Raw genomic sequence first — 19,518 nt, 5'->3', positions numbered from 1 at the left:
ATATCTTTATCTGTACCCTGCAACCGGGGAGAGGAACATGCCATACAGCGGAGACAGTGAGAACTAGTAGAGTATAGGTATTACTGCTTTGTTTGAAGAGTATAGGTAACGCTAGAGCGGATTCTACAAACACAGTAGTAGGAGAAATCAGTATAAAATCACAGTTCAGGTGCTATATCCAGCACCTTAACACAGTGAGTATAGGTATTACACATTTACTCTCCTCTTCTCCTCTCTCCTCTTCTCTCCTTTCCATTCTAAACTCTTCTTATGCAAAATGTGATCTTCTATATTTTATTCTTTCAGCCCTTTCAACGGTCTAGATGCAGTGCAATGTCACCTCTACTTAACTCTACTCTACTCTCTTATGAACGCATGTTATAAACTCTCGCAAGCAAGCAAGCAAGCAAGCAAGCAAGCAAGCCAGCCAGCCATCTAATACCTACATCTCCCCAACCAACCAACCAGCCGCCCAACCACCCACGCGTAAAGAAACATGCGTCTATACCCACGCCAACACAAACGCGAAACATCTTCTACTCTACTCTTTCTTCGGCCGGCCATTCTGCTCCACAGCCGCAGCCTTCTTCTCATCCAACTCCAACTTCTCATTGCCCTTCTGAATGAAGAACTGACGCTCGAAGAACTTGAGCACCTCATCGATCACACTGCATGTCGTTAGCAAAAAGGCCCTTCACAAACTACGATAGGGTACTCACATAATCGGCGCACTAATCCACAGCACAGCGCGCCACTCATGCGCGGAGAGCGGGACAACGCTGAACAGGCCTTGCAGGAAGGGGAGGTATACGAGAGCAAAGTGCAGCGCCATGGAGAGACAAATAGCATACACAAGCATCATGTTCTTCCACAGCGGGAGGGTAACCAAGCTCTCGGAGCTCGACAGCGCATTCATCGCATTGAGCATCTCAATAACGACAAGGATACTCAGCGAGACAGTCGACGCCGCCTGCGCCTTCTCATTGGCGAAAATCTCGCACCCAATCTCCGGGAACTGTGCGGCGCAGCTGTGGAAGTTGCGGAGCTGGTAGAAGGAAATCTGCGGCCCGGCGGAGTTGAACAGGAACCACCATGCGTATCCGAAGACGGTGGCGGCGCCGACGTAGGTCCCGATGACCATGTAGCGGAAAAACAGCCATCCCGAGATGAGCGGTTCGTCGCGCTTGCGGGGCTGGCGCTTCATCACGTCGTTGTCGGGCGGGTTGAAGGACAGGGCGGTGGCGGGCAGGCCGTCGGTGACGAGGTTGACCCAGAGGAGCTGGACGGGGATGAGGGCTTCGGGCATGCCCATTGCGGCCGTGAGGAAGATGCTGACGACCTCGCCGATGTTGGACGAGATGAGGTAGCGGATGAATTGCTGCGTGTTGTTGTAGATGGACCGGCCTTCCTCGACGGCGCCTTCGATGGTCGCGAAGTTGTCGTCTACGAGCACCATGTCGGCGGCGAGCTTGGCCACGTCGGTGCCTGAGCCCATGGCGACGCCAATGTCGGCTTTTTTCAGGGCCGGCGCGTCGTTGACACCGTCGCCTGTCATGGCGACTACTTCGCCTGCCTGCTGGAGGAGATCCACGAGCTTGGACTTGTGCGTGGGCTCGGTGCGGGAGAACAGGGAAGCGTGCTTGGCAGCGTGCATCTTCTCAGCGTCGCTGAGGTCGTCGAACTGGCGGCCAGTATACGATTTGCCAGTGAGGTCTTCATTGGGACCGAAGACGCCGATTTGGCGGCAAATGGCCTCGGCCGTGTTCTGGTTGTCGCCGGTAATGACGACCACGCGGATTCCAGCAGAGCGGCACTTTGCAATCGAGGCGCGCACTTCAGGACGGGGAGGATCCAGCATGCCACAGAGACCGATGAGGGTCATCTTCTGCTCGAGCTGCGTGTACTCCTGGGTCGTCTTGGCCGTGGAAAGGAGCGGGTTCGATCCAACATCCTCGACCGAAGCCAACGCGATGACGCGAAGACCGCGGTTACCGTACTCGATGATTTCCTTGTTGATGAGGCTGGCGAGCTGCTTGTTGAGCGGCACCTTCTTGCCGTCCTTGCCGACGATGACGCTGGTGCAGCGGTCGAGGATGGACTCGGGCGCGCCCTTGACGAGGAGTTTCTGCGAGTTTGCGTTCTTGACCAGGACGGACATGCTCTTGCGGTCGCGCGAGAACTCATACGTAGCAAGGCGCGAGTATTGGCTTTCGTAGTGCTTGGTCGAGAAGTCGAGGCGTTCCTCGGGGGAAGCGCTCGCGCGACTTGCGTTGACCCTCGCATCAGCAGTTCCGACCTTCTCCACCAAGACGACGAGCGCGCCCTCAGTAGGCTCGCCCACAAGGCTGTACGTTCCGTTCTTGGCGTCGTAGGACAGCGCAGCCTCGTTGCACAGCGCAGTAACCTCGCAGATCTGGCGGACCGTCTCGGACGAAGCCGCGAGATTCTGCACCGGCTTGCCTTGGAACGAGACCTGGCCCTCGGGCGCGAAGCTGGTGCCCTCGACATCAAATTCTTCAAGCCCGTTGCCGGCATCGTTGATGAAGACCAGCTTGTTGACGCTCATCTGGTTGGTGGTCAGGGTGCCCGTCTTGTCGGAGCAAATAACGCTGCAGCTGCCCAGTGTCTCCACGGACGGCAGACTCCTCACAACCGCGTTCCTCGCCGCCATCTTGCGCGTACCTAGCGCTAGACAAGTCGTAATGACAACCGCCAGACCCTCCGGAATCGCAGCCACACCGAGCGAAACAGCAATCTTGAGGTAGTAAATGGCACCCTTGGTAAAGCTGCCATGGCTCGGGTCGCTAAAGTTGCGGATATTGATGAGCCAGACCAGGATGCAGATGGCAGTAATCACCTTGGCAAGCTGGTCGCCAAAGTCGTTGAGCTTCTCCTTGAGCGGCGTGGGCGCCGAGATCTGCGCCGTGATGCTCTCGTGGATGTCGCCAATCGCCGTGCTGCCACCGGTCAAGACAACCAGCGCAGTCGCATGGCCCGTGACCACCGTGGTGCCGGAGAAGAGCATGTTGATCTGGTCCTGCTTGACGGCATTTGCGTCCTTGACAGCCCGGGTATCCTTGGACACGCTCTCGCTCTCACCCGTCAGGATGGACTGGTCGATGTTGAAGCTGTTGCTCTGGATGGACAGGATCCTGCAGTCGGCGGGTATCCTGTCGCCAATGGTGACGGAGATGACATCGCCAGGGACCAAGTCGTCGGCCTTGATGCGGGTAATGTGTCCGTCGCGAACGACCTTGGCCTCGTTGGCCGAGTATTCCTGGAGCGCGGCGATGGCTTTTTCGGCGCTGGTCTCTTGCGAGACACCGACGACGGCGTTCAGGATGAGGATGGTGAGGATCTGTAGAGCATACTGTGAGCGCAAGCTATCAAGACTTTTTTTTAGAAGATACGTACAACTGCCGGGTCCACGAAAGCGGTCCAGCCCTCGTCGTCCTCGAGGAGCGCGAGCACAAACGACACTGCGGCCGAGCCGAGCAGGATAATGACGAGCTGGTCCTTGAACTGCTCGAGTATGAGCTCCCAGATGGGCGTTGGGGGGTCTTCTGGCAGCGCTGTTCCCTTGCGTTAGCTTACCCTCTCCCAGCTTTCCAATGCGACTTACCATTCTTGCCATGCTTCTCTCTCGAGCTCCTGACCTGCTGCTCTGAAAGGCCTCCTTCCTCTGTTACCTGGAACTGCCTGAGCGCCTCAGCGGGCGACTTTGTGTACGCATTCTCCATGCCTCCCACACGCTTCCCCGTCAAGTAATCCTCAAGTCTGATCTCGTGCGCGTTGGACGTTGTATCGCGCGTCAATCGGTGTGCGCGTTGGTCGTCTTGTCTTGGTACGGGGCGCAGAAGTACAGCAGCAGATAGCGATACGACCAGAAATCTGCAGTCGCAGGGGGGGTTTGTAGAATTTCAAGAGAAGGTACAGTCTCTGAAGCCAGGCCGCAGAAACAACAGCTTTATTATATTAGAAAGATTATTCCAAGTGTGTTTGGCGCAAAGCTTTCGCAAAACTTGGGCTCGTCGAGAGAAAACGTCCCCAAAGAAATCTGTCCTCTCACTCTCTCTCGCCCGCCCGCCGCGCTAAGCCACATGCACCCACCACCCAGACGGGGAAACGCCCAGACAGTCCAGCCATCCCGCCGCATCTGCGCACGTTGTACCAGATCACCCAGGATTCGCTAGTAACCAGACCAGAGACTTTGCACCATGTTGCTTGCTGTTATTTCATTATTATTCTCGACTGCTGTTGTGCTTGGCTGTTTGTTCGTAGGTGAGACGGGCATGGGCGCGATTCCGACGCTGCGCCGCCTTCGGAATCGTATCTGCCCCGCGATTCAGGTACCCCCACTTCGCTGCAAGCCATCACCTCTGCTGCAGGGTAGAAAGAAGCTGGGATTAATATATAGCAAGCCTCGTCTGTTTCTAGTCTTGGAACAAACACTTGGGTTATTACATAGTGTATCCATGTATTCACGAGTTACCACTTGGCAACCACCTACTACGCTATCTATCATTACCTACTATATGACCGTCGTCAACAGGGTATTAAACGTGGCGCGGCCTATGAACCGTCGTCCAAACGCCGAGCATGAGCTATACGCTCTATAAATGCTGTCATCATCATAACCATGCAAAGCCCAGCTTCTACATGTCCCAAAATACTATGCATCAGAATACCATATATACTTGTGAATATACCACCGCAAACCTCTTGCGCTGGGAGAAGTGAAGGGAAGTGAAGGAGCGCATCATCGACTCGCACAGTACGACCGGATCAACCGGGCAATGTCTCGGGTGACAAAGGGCTTGGTGATGAAGCCCTTCATCCCGCTCTTGACCGCCTTTTCAAGAGCCGCATCCGTAATGTCCGCGCTGACGGCCAGAATCGTAGGCCTGCGCTCGTGCGCAAACTCGGGCATCGACAGAATCGTCTCAGACGCCTGGAACCCGTCCAGCAGCGGCATCCAGAGATCCATGAGCACCACATCGATGGCTGCCGAGGCGGGGCCTTGGGCGTTGCGGCGCATGCACTCGACTGCGTCGTTGCCGTTGAAGGCTGTTGTGACGTTCTTGTAGCCCAGTCGCGCTAGCATGTTGACCAGAACCTTGCGGTTGATGGCGTTGTCATCGACGACGAGAAAGTTTAGAGGCAACTGTTGGGCGAGGTCTGCGGGTATGGCATCTGGCTCAGAAGAAGCAGCACGTTTCTTGGACGGACGAGGTGGCGACGAGGTGTATCGTGGTGTCATCATACCAAGGGCTTCTGGTGGAGTCCCGCTATGGATGGTGATCAAGGGTGTATCTGGTGCCGTGATCGGTGCCCGGCGCTCACCCTCAGTTTTGAACGAGTCCGACGACAGAGGAGGCGTCACGGGCTCATGGTGGAAGTCGGGGCGAGCTACCTCAGGATCCACCGACATGCGAGACTTGACCGAAGGGCTGGGCGATCCGAACGGGGTTGAAGGACGACTGCAGAGCTCGCCTGGGCTGAGAGGAACACGCATCTCGAATTCCGACCCCTTTCCTGGCCCTGAAACATGCGAGCGCACGCACAAGAGGTCGCCACCGAGCTTCCTGGCAATGCCCTTTGCCACCATCAGACCCAGGCCGAGGCCTTCGCTTTGGCGTGTCGTCGAGTCGTCTTCGCGCGCAAAGGGCTTGAAGAGATTCGGCAAAAAAGCTGGCGGAATCCCCGAGCCAGTGTCTGTGATGTTGATGACAATGTAGCGGCTTTTGGCACTAAGCGACGCTTGCAGTGTGATGGACCCGTCATGGGTGAACTTGATGGCATTCAGAGCCAGGCACGACACCATCTTGGCAAGATCCCTCTCATCGATGAGAATCGTCTCTGGCACGTCAGGAGACACGGTCCACTCGATCCACTTAGTGTGTACATCGCCATTGGACCCACGTGTCCGGACCTCGATTCTCTCTCCTGTATCCGTGGCTTCTGCGATGGCAGAATCTGGCCTCCCCCCTACTTTGAGAGCATCGTTGATGACGTACTGGAGCACTTCTCGCACATTGGTATGTCGGAGTCCGGGTACCTTGGAATGCTCGGACGCGAACATGGGCGAGCTGATCGAGTCACATCGGTCTGTCATGGTTCCATGAGAACAGGCATTTTCTAACCGATCCATGTCCAGGTCCGGCGGACAGGACAGTGAACCAGAAATTCGAGCTTCGTCAGAATAGACGCCTCGAATTCGAACGCGAGCCTGGCGTGATACACGTGCTTTGGAGCTGACGTCTGCCCAGGACACCTCGTCTCTCCGTCTCTTGATTCCGCGAAATGGCCTTGGCATGCCGTTGCCGGTGATCATGAGATCAGGTCGCATTTCGTGCCAGAAGGCGTTCCACTGCTCAGGGGTTTTGTCCAGGGGGGAGAGTGGCGTTTCTGGGACGCCCATGTTCATGTCGTAGGCATGGACGACGTTGTCGGCTGCCTCGACTGCGCGCCTTGAGCTATCTGTAGTAGGTTAGTACATTGTATCAAGAAGCGTCAAGGGTGCACTACAAACCTTGAACGGCCTCAATGTTATCTTTCAATGTTTCCAGAATTTGGCGAGTCCTCGGATCGATCTGCAACGTTTCGGATGCTTCCTTCACATTGGCCATCATGACGTCCAGCATGCCAACGACGCCCTGCATGGGCGTCCTGAGCTCGTGCGAAAGGCTCCTGGCGTAGGGCTTGAGCGACTGAGCGACGGACACTGCTTCGTGTGGCACGAGCACAGGCTGCTGGCTTCGCACGGGCTGTGCTGAACTTGCAAAGTCGCTCCCTCCCAGTACGCGCTCCAGAATCAGGTCCTCGAGGCCGTGGAACAGCATTTCGAGAAAGCCCCAGCCCAATACACGGCGTGCAGCGCCCTCTTTGCCCCACATGACACCAAAATGGGCAAAACATTTGCCTTCAGCAAACAGTGGGATCCCCAGATAGGCCTCTCCAGGAATAATGAGATCGTTGGGATTGTTGACAATAAAGTCGTTTAGTCTTTCCGGGATGACGAGGATCTTGTCGTGTTTCATGTAGGCGCAGGGACACGAGTAGGCGTGGTATTTGAAGTTGCGCAGGTGGCCGGGGCCGTTATTATGGTCATCATTGATGTAGAAAGCCTCGCCCATGAGGCAAGCGCCAGGCTCTCCGATGGGCGGCAGTTCGACGGCGACGTCCTTGTCGTCGACCAGAATTCTCTTCGAGACGAAAGCATACTGCGCATCGGCGATGCTGGCGAGGCCTTTGGTGAGCAGGCCCCAAAAACTCTCCGTGTCGGCTTTGCGCAGCGTGTCCTTGAGCTGGACGAATTGCTCGGCCGCGTTGCTTTCTGCCGAGTCGTAGATGCGGGAGAGCTCTTCCTTGAAGCCGGACTCGCCCTGCTGCACGACCATGCCTGGCATTGGGCGGGAGAAGCAGAGCGACTGGCGTTCGATTATATCAGGTGGGATGGCGGTAGAGGCGGCCATGGTCAAAATTCCATCCGGACAGCAGGTGACGGGGCGCCGGAGAGATGGGTGCCGGGGGGTGGTAGTTCAGATATGGCCAGCAGGTGGGATACCGAGACTGAGGGTGGATGACTGAGGTGGGATGCAAGGCCGGGCTGGGATGGTAGGCGACACGAGAAGGTGAACAACGACACACGAGCAAACAAAGTTGTAGATCGCTTGCGGAAGCGAATGACGAGTGGGCAGTCAGTGGAGGAGTTTGGATTGGGACAGCAGGATGGGAGGGCAGGGTGAGGAATGCGGGTTGAGTGCGGACGAAGAGAGAAAGGTGAGGAATGGGGCGGCGACGACATGGTTGGTTTGGCAGCAGACGCTGGACGGACAGGCCTGGGGCTGCTGCTTGTGCTTGGAGAGTTTGCACGTAAGAGGGCGGCGGGCGGCAGGTCTGCGCCCAGGAGCATCTAGAACATGTCCCGATGCTGTGGAGGCCTTTGCGTGTCCATGTCCATGTAGCTGCTCCGAGCGTCCGCCTGGATGGATGGACGCATCTGGGGCGCGATAGCTGCTTCACCCAGCCCAGCTAGCCACATTGAGCGGGTAGCATGTTGCACCCATCTGATGCGGCGCCGAGCTATGGCACGCTGCTGGTTTGGCTGCTGGCTTGACTGCTGGCTTGTTGGCGGCTGGCTTGCTTTGACTGCTGGTTTGGCTTGATGTGCTGCTGCTGATGGCTGATGGCTGATGGCTGATGGGCGGCGGTGGGGAGCTGAGCAGGGAGCCCTGGCAGGCGTCGAGTGGGTCGCACCTGCTGGAACAGTCTGGCCGCGCTCGGCTCTTGCGCGATTTGCAACACTAGCCGGCAGCTCCTTCCTGCTCGGCCCCCAGCCTGGCCGCGTTGCCGACAAACGATGGATGGTGATTTATGCCTGGTCCAGTCTAATAGTTAATAGTTCAGTAGTCATAGTATTCTAATAGTACGGTGTACTGTTAGAACTCAGGACGCAGCTGCTTACAATAGACCTATCCATGGCCATCGCAAGTCAGTCTTGTAGCCGTACGACGGGTTCGACATGGCTGGCGCCTTGTCCTACAGCATCGACCATCGATAGCCACCCCAGACCATGTGCATGTAGTTGTATGTGTGCCTGCGCTGCGCTCGAGCTGCTCGAGCCCTTGATGGAACCGCGTCGCTGAGAATGGCTTCTTCATCAAGACGCCGCACTCCACAGTCCATCTCGATGGCGAGTTTCAAACCTGTCATGTCATGCCGTCGCCTGGCATAAAGTTTGGCGTCTAGGCCATGCGGCTCTTATTCCCGTCGTCTCTTCATTGGGGAACAAGCCAACACTCGCTTTGGCCAGGCGAATCATCCGCACGCCCTCCCGTCGCGCCTCCTTTGAACGGCCGTTTGCTCCACGCTTCTTCATTGCTCCATGCTTTTCAAAGCCTGTCCTCGAGAGTAACGTTACATGGTCTTGCTCGCTGGTAGAGACGCTGCCAGTCTCCAGCCACGGCTTTGCTCGCTCTTCTACTGACACATGATTCAGCAGCGAGTCCAAGGGCTGCTCTACCTGTCTACCATGTCATGCGTCTGTGTGCGGGTGGGCGTCGCTCCCCCAAGGATCGGCAGGGACGAAGAACACCACCCCGCCCTGTTCACCTACTCTTGGCCTCCCCAAAGCTTCAACCCCTACACATCACGTCAAGCTGCCACTACCCGCTCTCTCAGATGCGCATCCAAAAGACATGATATCCATCTGCAACGCCTCCATATGCCGTGACCCGTGGCCAACTTGAAACTTGGCCAGCCTGAGCATCTAGACCGGCCGAGGCGCTACCAACTCGACACATCCTTCCACCTCCAAACGCTGACCCAAATGCAAATATTGACCAACAAATGCCATCGAGTCTATGATTCCGGTACGGGTTGGACAGATCGCAACGTCGTCGTTCCGCTGCCTGCTTTCTCTCAGAGCCCCAACCGCACATGCGCGGTAGCTCTTACTCTGCGTATACACGCTTAAAAGCCTGCCACTCTCCAGACCACTAGCGAAAACTTAGCAAGATTAGCGAAACGATCCTGACGATGACTGGCCCTTGCATCAATTCACTCTGCTGTCTTGCCAGCCTGGTGCACACCACGACCATGAGGGCGCCTTTGCAGTAGCTTCCTCGCACACCACCTACATCCTCACCCAGACGATCCATGACGCTGACGATGGGAGCCCATGTCGACTGCAGTTCTGTTCGATATAGACCTAGATCCTTGGCAACGGTCTGGGCCATACCTATACTAGACCCCTTGTCTACCCGTGGACCTACCATCACAGCAGGGACCTTACCAGCGTCGACATGGGAGGCTGCATCGGGCACTGACAGCACCTGCCTGCCTACCTCATTAGCATTCGCAAACAAGGCGGCCGTCCACGGTCTAGATCCACATTCCAAACGGTGAAAACGCCTACACAATCAGCAGCAGGCATCCTTCGTGAATCAATCGTGTCTCATCCAAGAGGAACAGGGCTGACGGCGGCAGTCGACGACACTCGGTCCTGACGCGTCCATACCACCAGTTCGTGGCACTGACGCTTGCACATGCGTGCTGGCCACCAATACAGACGCGCACATCATCAATCATCCAGACCCCAGCTTATTGCCGTTCCTCCTTTTCGTGCCCCCTTTGCCACGTTCGAAGCTCCCCCACGAGGCCCCAGCGCGCTCACTATCCGTGGAGTAAAATCAAACTCTGTCCACCCGGACTCTGGCACCCAGTCAAGGAATGGCTTGTAGACTGCTCTAGATCAAGCCTCTAGCCGTCCTAGCCGTCCCTTCAGCCACCTACCTCCGTCATAGAAGATAGTCAAACTCTCGGGCATGGACAGCTTCTTTGTATAGAACAGCTATTGACCGCTTGGACACTGTGGCTTGAGGGTGGATCGAGATACTGGGCGTCCAGTCTAGTGCTTCAGATTGCATAGTTGGTTGCGCAGAGGCTCTAGACCGCCTGGGTCGAGGGATCGCGCGTCTCGATCTGTAGACTCGGTCTGGAGTTCGCACAACCTCGGACAAGAGGAGTAGGCCGATATGCGTGCAGGTGGCTTGCAGTGTACATGCGGAACAGAACGCTATTCCTAATCTGTTCATTCCGGATTAGGTTCGCACTTGCTCTCGATAGAGGTCTCCTATGACGCTCAGCGCACCTTCTCGGTTACAACTTTGGCAATAAATCGATGTGTTGTCTTGTCGTGTTAAGTTGTTTCTGCTTTTAGTATGACTGTTCGCTCTACTCCCGAGGTTTAGCAACATTCGCAGTGCACTTGGATTAGCGCTAACTTCACCCACTGTCGATATACTTGGTGCTGAACTTGGCTGTTAACCTTGGAAGAACAGCATTTTGAGAGCACCTGGGAAGAAGCGCTCGTATCAGTGACGCGTCTCGAGTTGATCTCTACAGCTTAGCCTTTCCTTCCGTCTTCAGCCGCGCATGATATCGATCCCGCATCTCTCTTCTCAACATCTTGCCTGATGGCGTCCTGGGGATCTGGTCTGCGTTAGCATCAACTACCTCACGTTCACGTCAGATACGTACCGAATCCACCACCTCAACACCGCCAGTCAGCCACTTATGCTTGCTCAACCTACTCTGAACCCACTCATCCAATTTCCTCGCCAGTGCATCTTCGCCCAACTTCTTGCCCGCAGCCGTGAGAACAACCCACGCCCGAACGAACAGCGACCCATCGCCCCTTCCATTGTCCACGCCAGCAACACATGCATCGCGCACAAGCCCCGCCGGGTGCTCAAGCAGCATGTCCTCGACCTCCGTAGCAGCGACCTGCAAGCCTTTGACTTTAATCATCTCCTTCAAGCGATCAAGGTAATGAAGCCGGTCCTGCTCATCGCGCAAGACAAGATCGCCCGTGCGCAACCACCCAGCCTCTGTAAAAATCTCCGCCGTCGCTTGCGCATCTTTGAAATACCCCGGACAAACAACAGGGCCGCGGGTCCACATCTCGCCTTTCTCTCCCTTCGGCACGTCGCGCAGCGTCTCTGGGTCTACGACTCGGCCCTCCATGCCGGGTAGTAGATACCCAATCGTGCCGGGCGGCGAGGGCGCGAGGCCGAAGAGGCCTGCCGCAGGCGGGCTGGCAATGCTGGCTGCTTCGCTCAGGCCGTAGCCGCTGGGGATCGGGGCGGCGGCGCCTTGCGGCAGCTTCTGGGCCAGTTGGTAGGCGACGTCTGCGGGCAGGTATGCGGCGCCGCTCATGGCGGCTAGCACCGAGGTCAAGTTGTATTTTTGTGTTAGTGGGGATTGGGCTAGTTGGCGGACGAGAGGGGGGACGAGGGGCAGGTGGGTTATCTTGTACTTTTCGATGGTTTGGAGTGCGAGTTCAATGTCCCATTTTGGTAGGAGGATGGTGGTGGTTTTGGTGAGGTTTATACGCAGGATCCACAGGATCATGCCGTAGGAGTGGTACATTGGGATCACGCCGAGGATGGTTGATGGCGGTAGTGGTTCGACGCCCAAGTATCGTGCGGTTTGGACCGCGGTGATGAGCAGTTGTATGCCTGAGTGGTAGCCGTTCTTGTGCGAGATCATCATCGCCTGCGTATGTTAGCTGACTTGCAGGCCAACACGGTGTAAACTCACCTTACCTTTGGCAGCCCAGACGTCCCTGACGACTGAAATAGATACGCCATACGCTCTCCCCCAAGCAGTTTGCGCGGTCTCTCAGGAAGCCTCTCACCTTCTCTCACCAGCGACTCAATCGTCCGATGCCCAGCGACACTGTCCAACCGTCCATCATCACTCAGCACAACCACCTTCTCCAGATCCAAAACAAGCTTAAGCGGCAAATCATCGCCCTCTCCCCGCCCCAACTTCACCGCCTCCCGCAGCACAGGAAGTAACGCCTCATGGCACATCAGACTCGTAATCTGCATCTTGCGCAGAATCCACCAAAGCTCATACGCCGTGCTCTCTGGACTAATCCCGCCAAACACTAGTTCAGACCGGAAACACGCATGCGCCACCATCGGATAGTGAATATGATTCTTCGAGAAAAGACCCAGAATCTCGCCTTGCTCTGCGTCATTCACCGGGCTCTTACCCAAACGCAGTGGATTCGGGCCATCGTAGCGCAGAGCCCGGGACAGTGCGCAGACGCGTGCGTAGAAGCTGTGCAGCGTGACGGTTTCTTGCGTTACCGCGTTGATGAACAGCGGGTAGTCGTCTGGTAGCGGGTTGCCGGGCGGGAAACACAGGTCATGGATGTTGAGATCTGATGGCGTAGGCGGGAACGCGCCGAATGGCGAGGCGAAGATGGGCTTGTCGTGGGGTGTGTATTTGGCTGTGTGGGGATCGGGGGCGTTGGGAGCTACGAATCTGGACCAGTGGGGCGTGAAGATGTTGTGCTGGGTCGTCATGTTGAAGCCAGAACGCAAATCTTAGGCACTTGTAGGCCTTGCAGAATAGTAGACTATGCACTTATATTATAGCTAGCAACGAGGCGTCGTATATGCTTATGGTGGTCGAAAAGCTCATCGTTTACGCGTTCCGAGGTACTGGTTTCACCCCGCGGTTATGGACTTCTGGCGTTCTTCTGACATTTCGCACGCGAGTAAGCCCGCCGACGTCATTTCGGGGCTTATAGGCTGTATGAGCTTCAGCTTTGGAGTCGTGTTTATAGATGACAATCAGATGAGTTAGGGAAGCTGCGACGACTCCACTTGGGCAGTCGAGCTTAGTCAGCAGCCGTCAATGGGTTGGTGTGTTGGTCTACCTTATGTTGGTACTTTGCTAATTTCTTCTCTCAAGGACGACAGATGCCAACGATATAGACCCACCACAGTCCAACGAACGAGAGAAAACAGCTTGAGCTGAACAAGCGCCTACGTTACGTTAGATACTCCATTTGGTTTTGCTATTGGAGGCCTGGTTTCATGTCTAGCCTAAAATGTGGAACCTTGACCGACCCAGACACGAACATTGCTCTGGCACAACCGCGTCATCTCTACCATTTTTTCTCCATCTTTGAAGATTCCATACTTCGAACATGATACTTCTGAGCGCATTAGTTTCATTGGGCGCCGGGCTTATTAGTGGCATTGCGGGCGCTACACTGCGGCAATAGCGGGAGTTTAGGGCCGTGGAGACGATCCTGGGAGCTTCAGCCTCAGCCTTCCCCGTGCTGTTTTAGCCCCCAACCACGCCCCATAGCCTGACTACTATGGGTATATAGACCGCCTGTGTCCTCGTCTTTCCTATCATGTTTGCATATGCGGTAACACGCACAATACCAAAAAGAAGTTGAGAGAGCGGGCTGATGCCATGTCATCTGATTCTACAAAGCGCCAGGCCACGCCGCCCGCTAAGGCGATCGCGATAGACTTACCGCCCGCGCTATGGTCAGCCAAAAAAATACCGCATACGCCCGAGTTTGGTGACCCATACAAACTGATAGGAGACTGCTATGAACGACCCTCGGTAGCGGATGAATGGGAGATACCAGATCCGTGAGTAAAGTGCCACGATCTTCCTGGGTATATGCTCACGTAGTACAGGAGGAGCGAAAGACTACCATATCTTGCGCACATAAAATCTCTCTCGACGACATGGAAAACTTTGCGTCATCTAGCGGACTGGATGCAAGTCGGAACTACGCCATTGCGTTGGAATGAACTGAAGAACCAACCAAAGGAGCGGGAGCGCCGTGCGAACAAGACCAATATCACGTTTATTGAATATAAACCGGCCACGATGCCGACGACTACACCCATCACTACATCAATAGCGCTCAAAGAGACCCTACATGCGCTTGCACACGACAATTCCAAGGAACTCCCTCTCAGATTGTTCGTCGTGGAAGACCTCTCGCAGCAAGTCATTGAGCTTCTGGGGTCACGATTTGACATCGACCCACTTTTCTTCCGCGAGCAAATCGACGACTACGTGTGGCATAATACCCGCGATCCCTGGGCTCAGCCGCCAAGTCTCAAATCGAATATGAAGCATCGCCAGTGGTTTCGGATGCGGAACATGCGGCTACGATACCTCACCTCCAAGGAAATATTCAAGCAATCGCGACTAGAGGCGAACAGCTGGAATGTCCTTCGCCGACCAGATAATGATGAAAACCACTGGCACTATCAAGATAGAGAGGGTGCGGTTGTGTCCATCATGCGCACACGCACCACGGTGTGGATTGGAAAGGATAAGAAGTGTGGCAACGGGACTGTCGGTATCGTCCTTTTAGATCCAACCGTCTCGCAGGGTCAGCCACTCTGGTACGATCGCACCAATTGGCTTCCCACGCCCAAAATGAACACCAAGTCGATTCCTTCCATAAAATCCTCCGTGTCCTGGTACGAAGACATTGTCCAAATGACAGCCGCGTTCCCTTGGTTTGAAGTTACCGAAGGACACGAGATCAACGCTCAGGTTCTTGCTAAGCCGACGATATACACCATCTGCGCCGAATGGCTCATTGTGTGCGACTACGTCAAAGCTCGACTCAGTCAGATCGAATGGGAACTCGAGATGCCGCGACTCTTCCGCTCAAAAGGCGACGCGATTGACACCTCGCTCAGACGTCTTCATACCTGGCGCCGCCAAATCCCGGTGTTCAGAGAAATGGTCACCGAGACGATTGAACAAGCCCTCCCAACTGCAGCGCGACTGACCTCCCCATCATCTCATTCTTCCGCCGCGCCAATTTCACCAACATATTCAACCCGCACAACATGGTCCGCCCCCGTGGTAATCAACTTCGACAGCGTAGACGGCTTCGAAGACATCATCCCCGATTTCCGCCGCGTTCTGGCCATCGTCAATGAACTGCAGGAGCGCGTCGATCGCCTCACGAGTATCGTGACGTCTGAAATATCCATCGAGGACTCTCGGCGCGGCCTAGAAGAGAACCACAACATGGCGCGCATAACCTGGCTGGCAACGATTTTCATTCCACTGACATTTGTGTCGGGCTTGTATAGTATGAACGAGAGTATTTCGGCGCTGAAGTCGACCTACGGATGGTACTTTTTGACTGCGATTCCGTTCACGTTGATTGTCATGGCGATTGGATGGGTTGCGGGAGGTGGGAGTTTGGCACCGTGGCGATTGCAGAATACGAAACAAAAGGGGATGATCGGGGGGCGAGATAACAAGAAGGCAAAATGATGAGAAGAAGAAGTTGTAAAGCTCGGAGAGCTTTCTACAAATCGTAAAAGCGGTGTTGCAACACAATGCAAAGTGATGGAGAAGTTGCATTTGCAATGCCAGAGTCTATTCACAATCTGTCAAGCTACGTTCAGAATGAACGCTTTACAGGGTATATCTAAAACTAGGATGGCGATGTCCAAGCTGCCCAACGTTCTCCTGCAGCAGCCTGTCGTCTCGTTCTCCTCTATCTCGCTTTTTATTCTCCCAGTTCAGATACATGATCTGTGCCAAAGCAAGGACAAGCGTCAGGACCAGCGCACCGAGGCTGACCGAATGACCCAGTGCGTACTTTGGCGAATCGCGTTGGAGGTATATGAAAGTGCCAATAAACGCAGAGCAGTTGGCGATCGAAATCACAATACCGATACCGACTGCTCTCACATAATGAGGCGCGAGGTTGTTTGAAGCCCAGCCCTGCATTTAGTTCAGTGTGAGACTCGTAATCTGTGAATAGAGCCTTACCATGACCATGGGTGAGCCTTGGAAAACACCAATTGCGACGAGGAACGTCCCAGCGTATCGTACGGCATTGTTCTTTGCAACAAGCATCATGATATACCCACATATGCCGAGTACTGACCCCCCAACGATGAAGTAACCACGGTTCTTGACCTTGTCCGAGCAATATGCTGTCAGTAGAACTGTGAAGAATGCTGCCATATTCGGCGGAACGGTGAAAAGTTGCGCAGTAGTCGATTGATAACCCATGCCCCTGATAATTGAGGGGAGGAAGAGAGAAAAGCTCTGCTTGAGGTGAGTATGACGAAATCAGATCGATGGTTCAGACTTACGTAGAGTGGCACCAGAAGGAAGAACCAAATGATTGAGCAAAAGTACGTCTGCGGAGCCGTGAGCGCCATCTTCATCCAATACCAGCTGAACCTCTCGTCATCAACAGCCACGACGGCGGAGGACCCGTGAGCGTCAAGCCTCATACGTCGCAGCGCCCATTCTTTCTCTTCGTCGTTGAGAAAATGTGCAGCGGCAGGTGTGTCCGGCATGAAGAAGAAGCAGACGATGCCAAAGACTACCGTTACTGCGCCTTCGACTGAACATGACGTTAGCTCGAGTTCGGTATGTATGCGTTGGATTTGGCTTACTGAAGAAGATCCACGGCCACTTGTTATACCCACCAACCTCAATTCGCGCCAAGCCCGACGCAAGGAGCCCTCCAAAAGCTCCGCTGAGCGGCGCAGCGCAGTAAAACAACCCGCTTCTCAGAAGCATCTCATGTCTACGATAGAACATTGCTAGATAGATGATAACGCCGCCTAGGATGCCGCCCTCAAACAAGCCCAGCAAAAGGCGACAAACGACCAATCCCGCGAATGACTGAACGAAGCCCATGAACGTGCATACCAGCCCCCATGCCGTTATCAGAGTCGGCAAGTACACTCCTGCCCGCAGTTTCTTGACGAGAAGGTTTGAAGGAACGTCGACGAGGATGTAAGGTATGTAGAAAACGAGGAGCGCAACGTTGAAGGATGTGCCGTGGGTTATGTGCAGTTCTTCAGCTAGGCCTGCAATTCGAGCGTTTCCTATGTTGCTGCGGTCTATGAAGGAGAAAAGCCTGACGCAGTCGTTAGGTAAGTTACGGAGTTGAATCGAGAGGTGTGTTGTACCATATTCCAAACAGCCATGGCAAGATGTGGACGTCGAATTTGCGGTTTAGCCGCTTATCGAGCTGGAGATTGACAATGGCGTCGTCGGAATTGGTTGCCTTTTCTATATGTGCAGCATCCGGCGTAAATTTCTCCATGTCGGCTGTTGTGGTGGTTAAAATCAACTACGATCAGTTGCCATTACACAACTCCGCTTCAGAATGAGCCAGATAAATAAAATTAACCAGGAAGCCAGACAGAAACGGACTCTTATGCATTATTCGCTATGTCGGCTACTTGTACAATTACCGGCATGCGGGGAAAAGATCGCCAATACTTTGCGGGGGCATGCCACATCAGGCAGCCCGGGACTATGAACCCATGCCGTCGACAGGACGTCAGCGGGATAACTCTAGGAAACGCCCTCCACCCTGGCCAAATCGACCAATTATATACGTAGGGCAATGAACACAGCACGAGGTATGCTAGCCGCATGTCAAAAACGTGGCAGTCCGGGTTGCTGAGCTTCTCGGTCCCTGCACTCCTTATTTCGTCATCCATGTCCAGAAAATTCTTGCTAGAACTACACTCGGGAGATCAACGAGGCGGTAGAAGACTTCCGACGCTAGCGCGACTAATGGCGCGCAGACGCAGAAGCATGCAAAGTTATTTACGGCGTCGCCTGTACCAGTGGCTTTGATGTGGAGGAACAACTTGATGCCGGCTGTGTAGACGATAATAGATTGGACGAGAAAGAAACCTAGTGCTGGTTAGAATGGACTCCAACAATACTACGTTGTCAGCTGACTTACTGAAGCTTCGCCTGCCCAACGCGACGAAAGGCTTGTACCGAAGCACTTTCTGCGGCCAACTGAACGTTTCGACCAGGAGCATGACACCCAAGATGATAAGGTAACTGTCTACTCTCGCTAGTGGCTGATCCACATCCAGGTTCTCGTTCAGCACGCCGGTCTCATATAACCCAGTATGTCCATACAGCTCGTGGTCCCGCATCTTTGGGTTCCAGGAGATGAATAGGTACTGGAGCACCACACCCGTGACGACCATGGCAATGTACAACGGCCAGATGGGAACTCGGAACTTCCTCACCCGCAAACCGGCACGCGACCTAGACCGAAAGTCCATGTTGAAGACCGCATCCGCGATGAGCAGACCGGTAATGCTGTACCAGGCCCAACTCTGCACCCAGAAAGCTGCCACGATGAACACGAGCAGTGCCTTGACGCGCCAGGATACGCGTGTGTAGGGGACGATCGTCATCGTCATGTAGACTGTATAGCTTTGCTGGAAGAGGACGGATACAATCCAAAGAGTACCAGAGGGGAAGACTTTAGCTGCAGCTTGATTGCTGTAGTATTTATTGAGCCAGAAGACCTCGAAAAGCGAGTTGAAGTACACCAGGAAGTTTCGGAGTCGCATTGGCGTATTTGTCGAGACATTGCCAGTGACATGTAGGAATTCGGAGATGTAGTCGGTGGACGCGATGCTGAATGCCGCAGCTGCGAGCGAGTACGCGACAAATGTTGGAATCCATAGTCTGATGCAGCGACGGAAGACGCTGGATGCGCAGACTCCGCGAGCGTTGTCTACGAGGTACGGTACGCAGATCGTGCGCGCTGAGAGGAAGATGAACCACGAGTAGATCAATGATTCGTTACAAAACAGTACCGAAAAAGACTTCCGAAGGACAATCTGGTAAAGCGGACCGTTTGTATTTTTCGAGTCTGGTACCGCCGATGGAAGGAACGTCTGGAAGAAGACGAACAGGAACGACTGAACTACGAGAAGGCTACGGAGCCCGATGAGGTAGTCTTGGTCGGTAGTCGTAGTCGGCGAACGAAGATTCGAGGAAGATAATACTGATGCAAAACGAGAGGCTAGAAGTCGGGACTTCATAGTAACAACGATACTACTCGAACTCATAAGTATTATATCTCCACTGAGGCTTGAGGCGTTGTAAACTCACATCAAAAGAATAGTCTGTCTAGAATGAAGAATGTCCTCCTCTGCTTCTACGACAAGTGCGACCCAAACACGTGCTCGAACGGTGCAAATCCGCGTCTACAATTTTCCGTGGGGAGACCCGAAATAATTTCACGTCTTGGTAGCCAGCGTATGTTCTGGGGCCACCGGTCTCTCCGGTCCCTGGTCTTGTTGCACAACAGACTTTAGATTATAGATACTACCTCAAATTTCAGCTACGGTCCGAGACATTCAGCTT

General features: G+C 54.5%; 10 protein-coding genes across 10 annotated transcripts; 4 read left to right on the top strand and 6 right to left on the bottom strand.

The window, feature by feature from the left end:
• Positions 1-71: 71 nt before the first annotated feature.
• Positions 72-4,100, bottom strand: K460DRAFT_313043 (calcium ATPase). Its single transcript, XM_040930238.1, has 4 exons — positions 3,623-4,100; positions 3,415-3,572; positions 720-3,358; positions 72-668 (listed from the first exon to the last, which is right to left on the bottom strand). The coding sequence occupies exons 1-4, from the start codon at positions 3,738-3,740 to the stop codon at positions 542-544; spliced, it is 3,042 nt and encodes a 1,013-aa protein (XP_040788577.1). The 5' UTR covers positions 3,741-4,100; the 3' UTR covers positions 72-541.
• Positions 4,101-4,222: 122 nt separating this feature from the next.
• Positions 4,223-4,689, top strand: K460DRAFT_118763 (uncharacterized protein). The gene has a single exon (XM_040926609.1). The coding sequence runs from the start codon at positions 4,293-4,295 to the stop codon at positions 4,617-4,619; it is 327 nt and encodes a 108-aa protein (XP_040788576.1). The 5' UTR covers positions 4,223-4,292; the 3' UTR covers positions 4,620-4,689.
• Positions 4,690-4,759: 70 nt separating this feature from the next.
• On the bottom strand, positions 4,760-7,475 carry K460DRAFT_286679 (putative histidine kinase HHK17p; the record flags this gene model as incomplete). The annotated part of the gene is made up of 2 exons (XM_040928911.1): positions 4,760-6,480; positions 6,533-7,475. The coding sequence occupies 2 exons, from the start codon at positions 7,473-7,475 to the stop codon at positions 4,760-4,762; spliced, it is 2,664 nt and encodes an 887-aa protein (XP_040788575.1).
• Positions 7,476-7,603: 128 nt separating this feature from the next.
• On the top strand, positions 7,604-8,050 carry K460DRAFT_118761 (uncharacterized protein). The gene has a single exon (XM_040926608.1). It carries the CDS (start codon positions 7,732-7,734, stop codon positions 8,014-8,016), a length of 285 nt encoding a protein of 94 aa, XP_040788574.1. The 5' UTR covers positions 7,604-7,731; the 3' UTR covers positions 8,017-8,050.
• Positions 8,051-9,147: 1,097 nt separating this feature from the next.
• On the bottom strand, positions 9,148-9,667 carry K460DRAFT_366852 (uncharacterized protein). Its single transcript, XM_040933465.1, has one exon. It carries the CDS (start codon positions 9,441-9,443, stop codon positions 9,180-9,182), a length of 264 nt encoding a protein of 87 aa, XP_040788573.1. The 5' UTR covers positions 9,444-9,667; the 3' UTR covers positions 9,148-9,179.
• Positions 9,668-9,876: 209 nt separating this feature from the next.
• K460DRAFT_366851 (uncharacterized protein) lies at positions 9,877-10,276 on the top strand. Its single transcript, XM_040933464.1, has one exon. It carries the CDS (start codon positions 10,050-10,052, stop codon positions 10,242-10,244), a length of 195 nt encoding a protein of 64 aa, XP_040788572.1. The 5' UTR covers positions 9,877-10,049; the 3' UTR covers positions 10,245-10,276.
• Positions 10,277-10,911: 635 nt separating this feature from the next.
• Positions 10,912-13,166, bottom strand: K460DRAFT_313038 (4-coumarate-CoA ligase-like protein; the record flags this gene model as incomplete). Its single annotated transcript, XM_040930237.1, has 3 exons — positions 12,111-13,166; positions 11,044-12,060; positions 10,912-10,995 (listed from the first exon to the last, which is right to left on the bottom strand). Coding segments are annotated over exons 1-3 (1,872 nt in total), but the record flags the coding sequence as incomplete, so codon positions are not given.
• Positions 13,167-13,785: 619 nt separating this feature from the next.
• On the top strand, positions 13,786-15,633 carry K460DRAFT_406234 (uncharacterized protein; the record flags this gene model as incomplete). The annotated part of the gene is made up of 2 exons (XM_040936933.1): positions 13,786-13,970; positions 14,019-15,633. The coding sequence occupies 2 exons, from the start codon at positions 13,786-13,788 to the stop codon at positions 15,631-15,633; spliced, it is 1,800 nt and encodes a 599-aa protein (XP_040788570.1).
• Positions 15,634-15,777: 144 nt separating this feature from the next.
• Positions 15,778-17,434, bottom strand: K460DRAFT_386383 (MFS general substrate transporter; the record flags this gene model as incomplete). The annotated part of the gene is made up of 5 exons (XM_040935587.1): positions 15,778-16,089; positions 16,138-16,419; positions 16,467-16,723; positions 16,776-17,245; positions 17,298-17,434. The coding sequence occupies 5 exons, from the start codon at positions 17,432-17,434 to the stop codon at positions 15,778-15,780; spliced, it is 1,458 nt and encodes a 485-aa protein (XP_040788569.1).
• Positions 17,435-17,821: 387 nt separating this feature from the next.
• Positions 17,822-19,193, bottom strand: K460DRAFT_313030 (uncharacterized protein; the record flags this gene model as incomplete). The annotated part of the gene is made up of 2 exons (XM_040930236.1): positions 17,822-18,036; positions 18,089-19,193. 2 exons carry the CDS (start codon positions 19,191-19,193, stop codon positions 17,822-17,824), a joined length of 1,320 nt encoding a protein of 439 aa, XP_040788568.1.
• Positions 19,194-19,518: the final 325 nt, after the last annotated feature.

The sequence above is a fragment of the Cucurbitaria berberidis genome (assembly GCF_010015615.1).
Source record: "Cucurbitaria berberidis CBS 394.84 unplaced genomic scaffold K460scaffold_3, whole genome shotgun sequence".
NCBI classification, from domain to species: Eukaryota; Fungi; Ascomycota; class Dothideomycetes; order Pleosporales; family Cucurbitariaceae; genus Cucurbitaria; species Cucurbitaria berberidis.
The sequence above is the reverse complement of the archived record's forward strand: the minus strand, read 5'-3'. Positions and strand labels throughout refer to the sequence as shown.

What these genes read in the sequence shown, in the direction of transcription:
- K460DRAFT_313043 (XM_040930238.1), bottom strand. Translation starts at nt 3,740, where the DNA reads ATGGAGAATGCGTACACAAAGTCGCCCGCTGAGGCGCTCAGGCAGTTC. An exon ending in AGAGAAGCATGGCAAGAATG is followed by an intron (nt 3,573 to 3,622) that starts GTAAGTCGCATT and finishes GCAAGGGAACAG; the next exon opens with CGCTGCCAGAAGACCCCCCA. An exon ending in CTTTCGTGGACCCGGCAGTT is followed by an intron (nt 3,359 to 3,414) that starts GTACGTATCTTC and finishes TATGCTCTACAG; the next exon opens with ATCCTCACCATCCTCATCCT.
- K460DRAFT_366851 (XM_040933464.1), top strand. Translation starts at nt 10,050, where the DNA reads ATGCGTGCTGGCCACCAATACAGACGCGCACATCATCAATCATCCAGA.
- K460DRAFT_118761 (XM_040926608.1), top strand. Translation starts at nt 7,732, where the DNA reads ATGGGAGGGCAGGGTGAGGAATGCGGGTTGAGTGCGGACGAAGAGAGA.
- K460DRAFT_118763 (XM_040926609.1), top strand. Translation starts at nt 4,293, where the DNA reads ATGGGCGCGATTCCGACGCTGCGCCGCCTTCGGAATCGTATCTGCCCC.
- K460DRAFT_366852 (XM_040933465.1), bottom strand. Translation starts at nt 9,443, where the DNA reads ATGTGCGGTTGGGGCTCTGAGAGAAAGCAGGCAGCGGAACGACGACGT.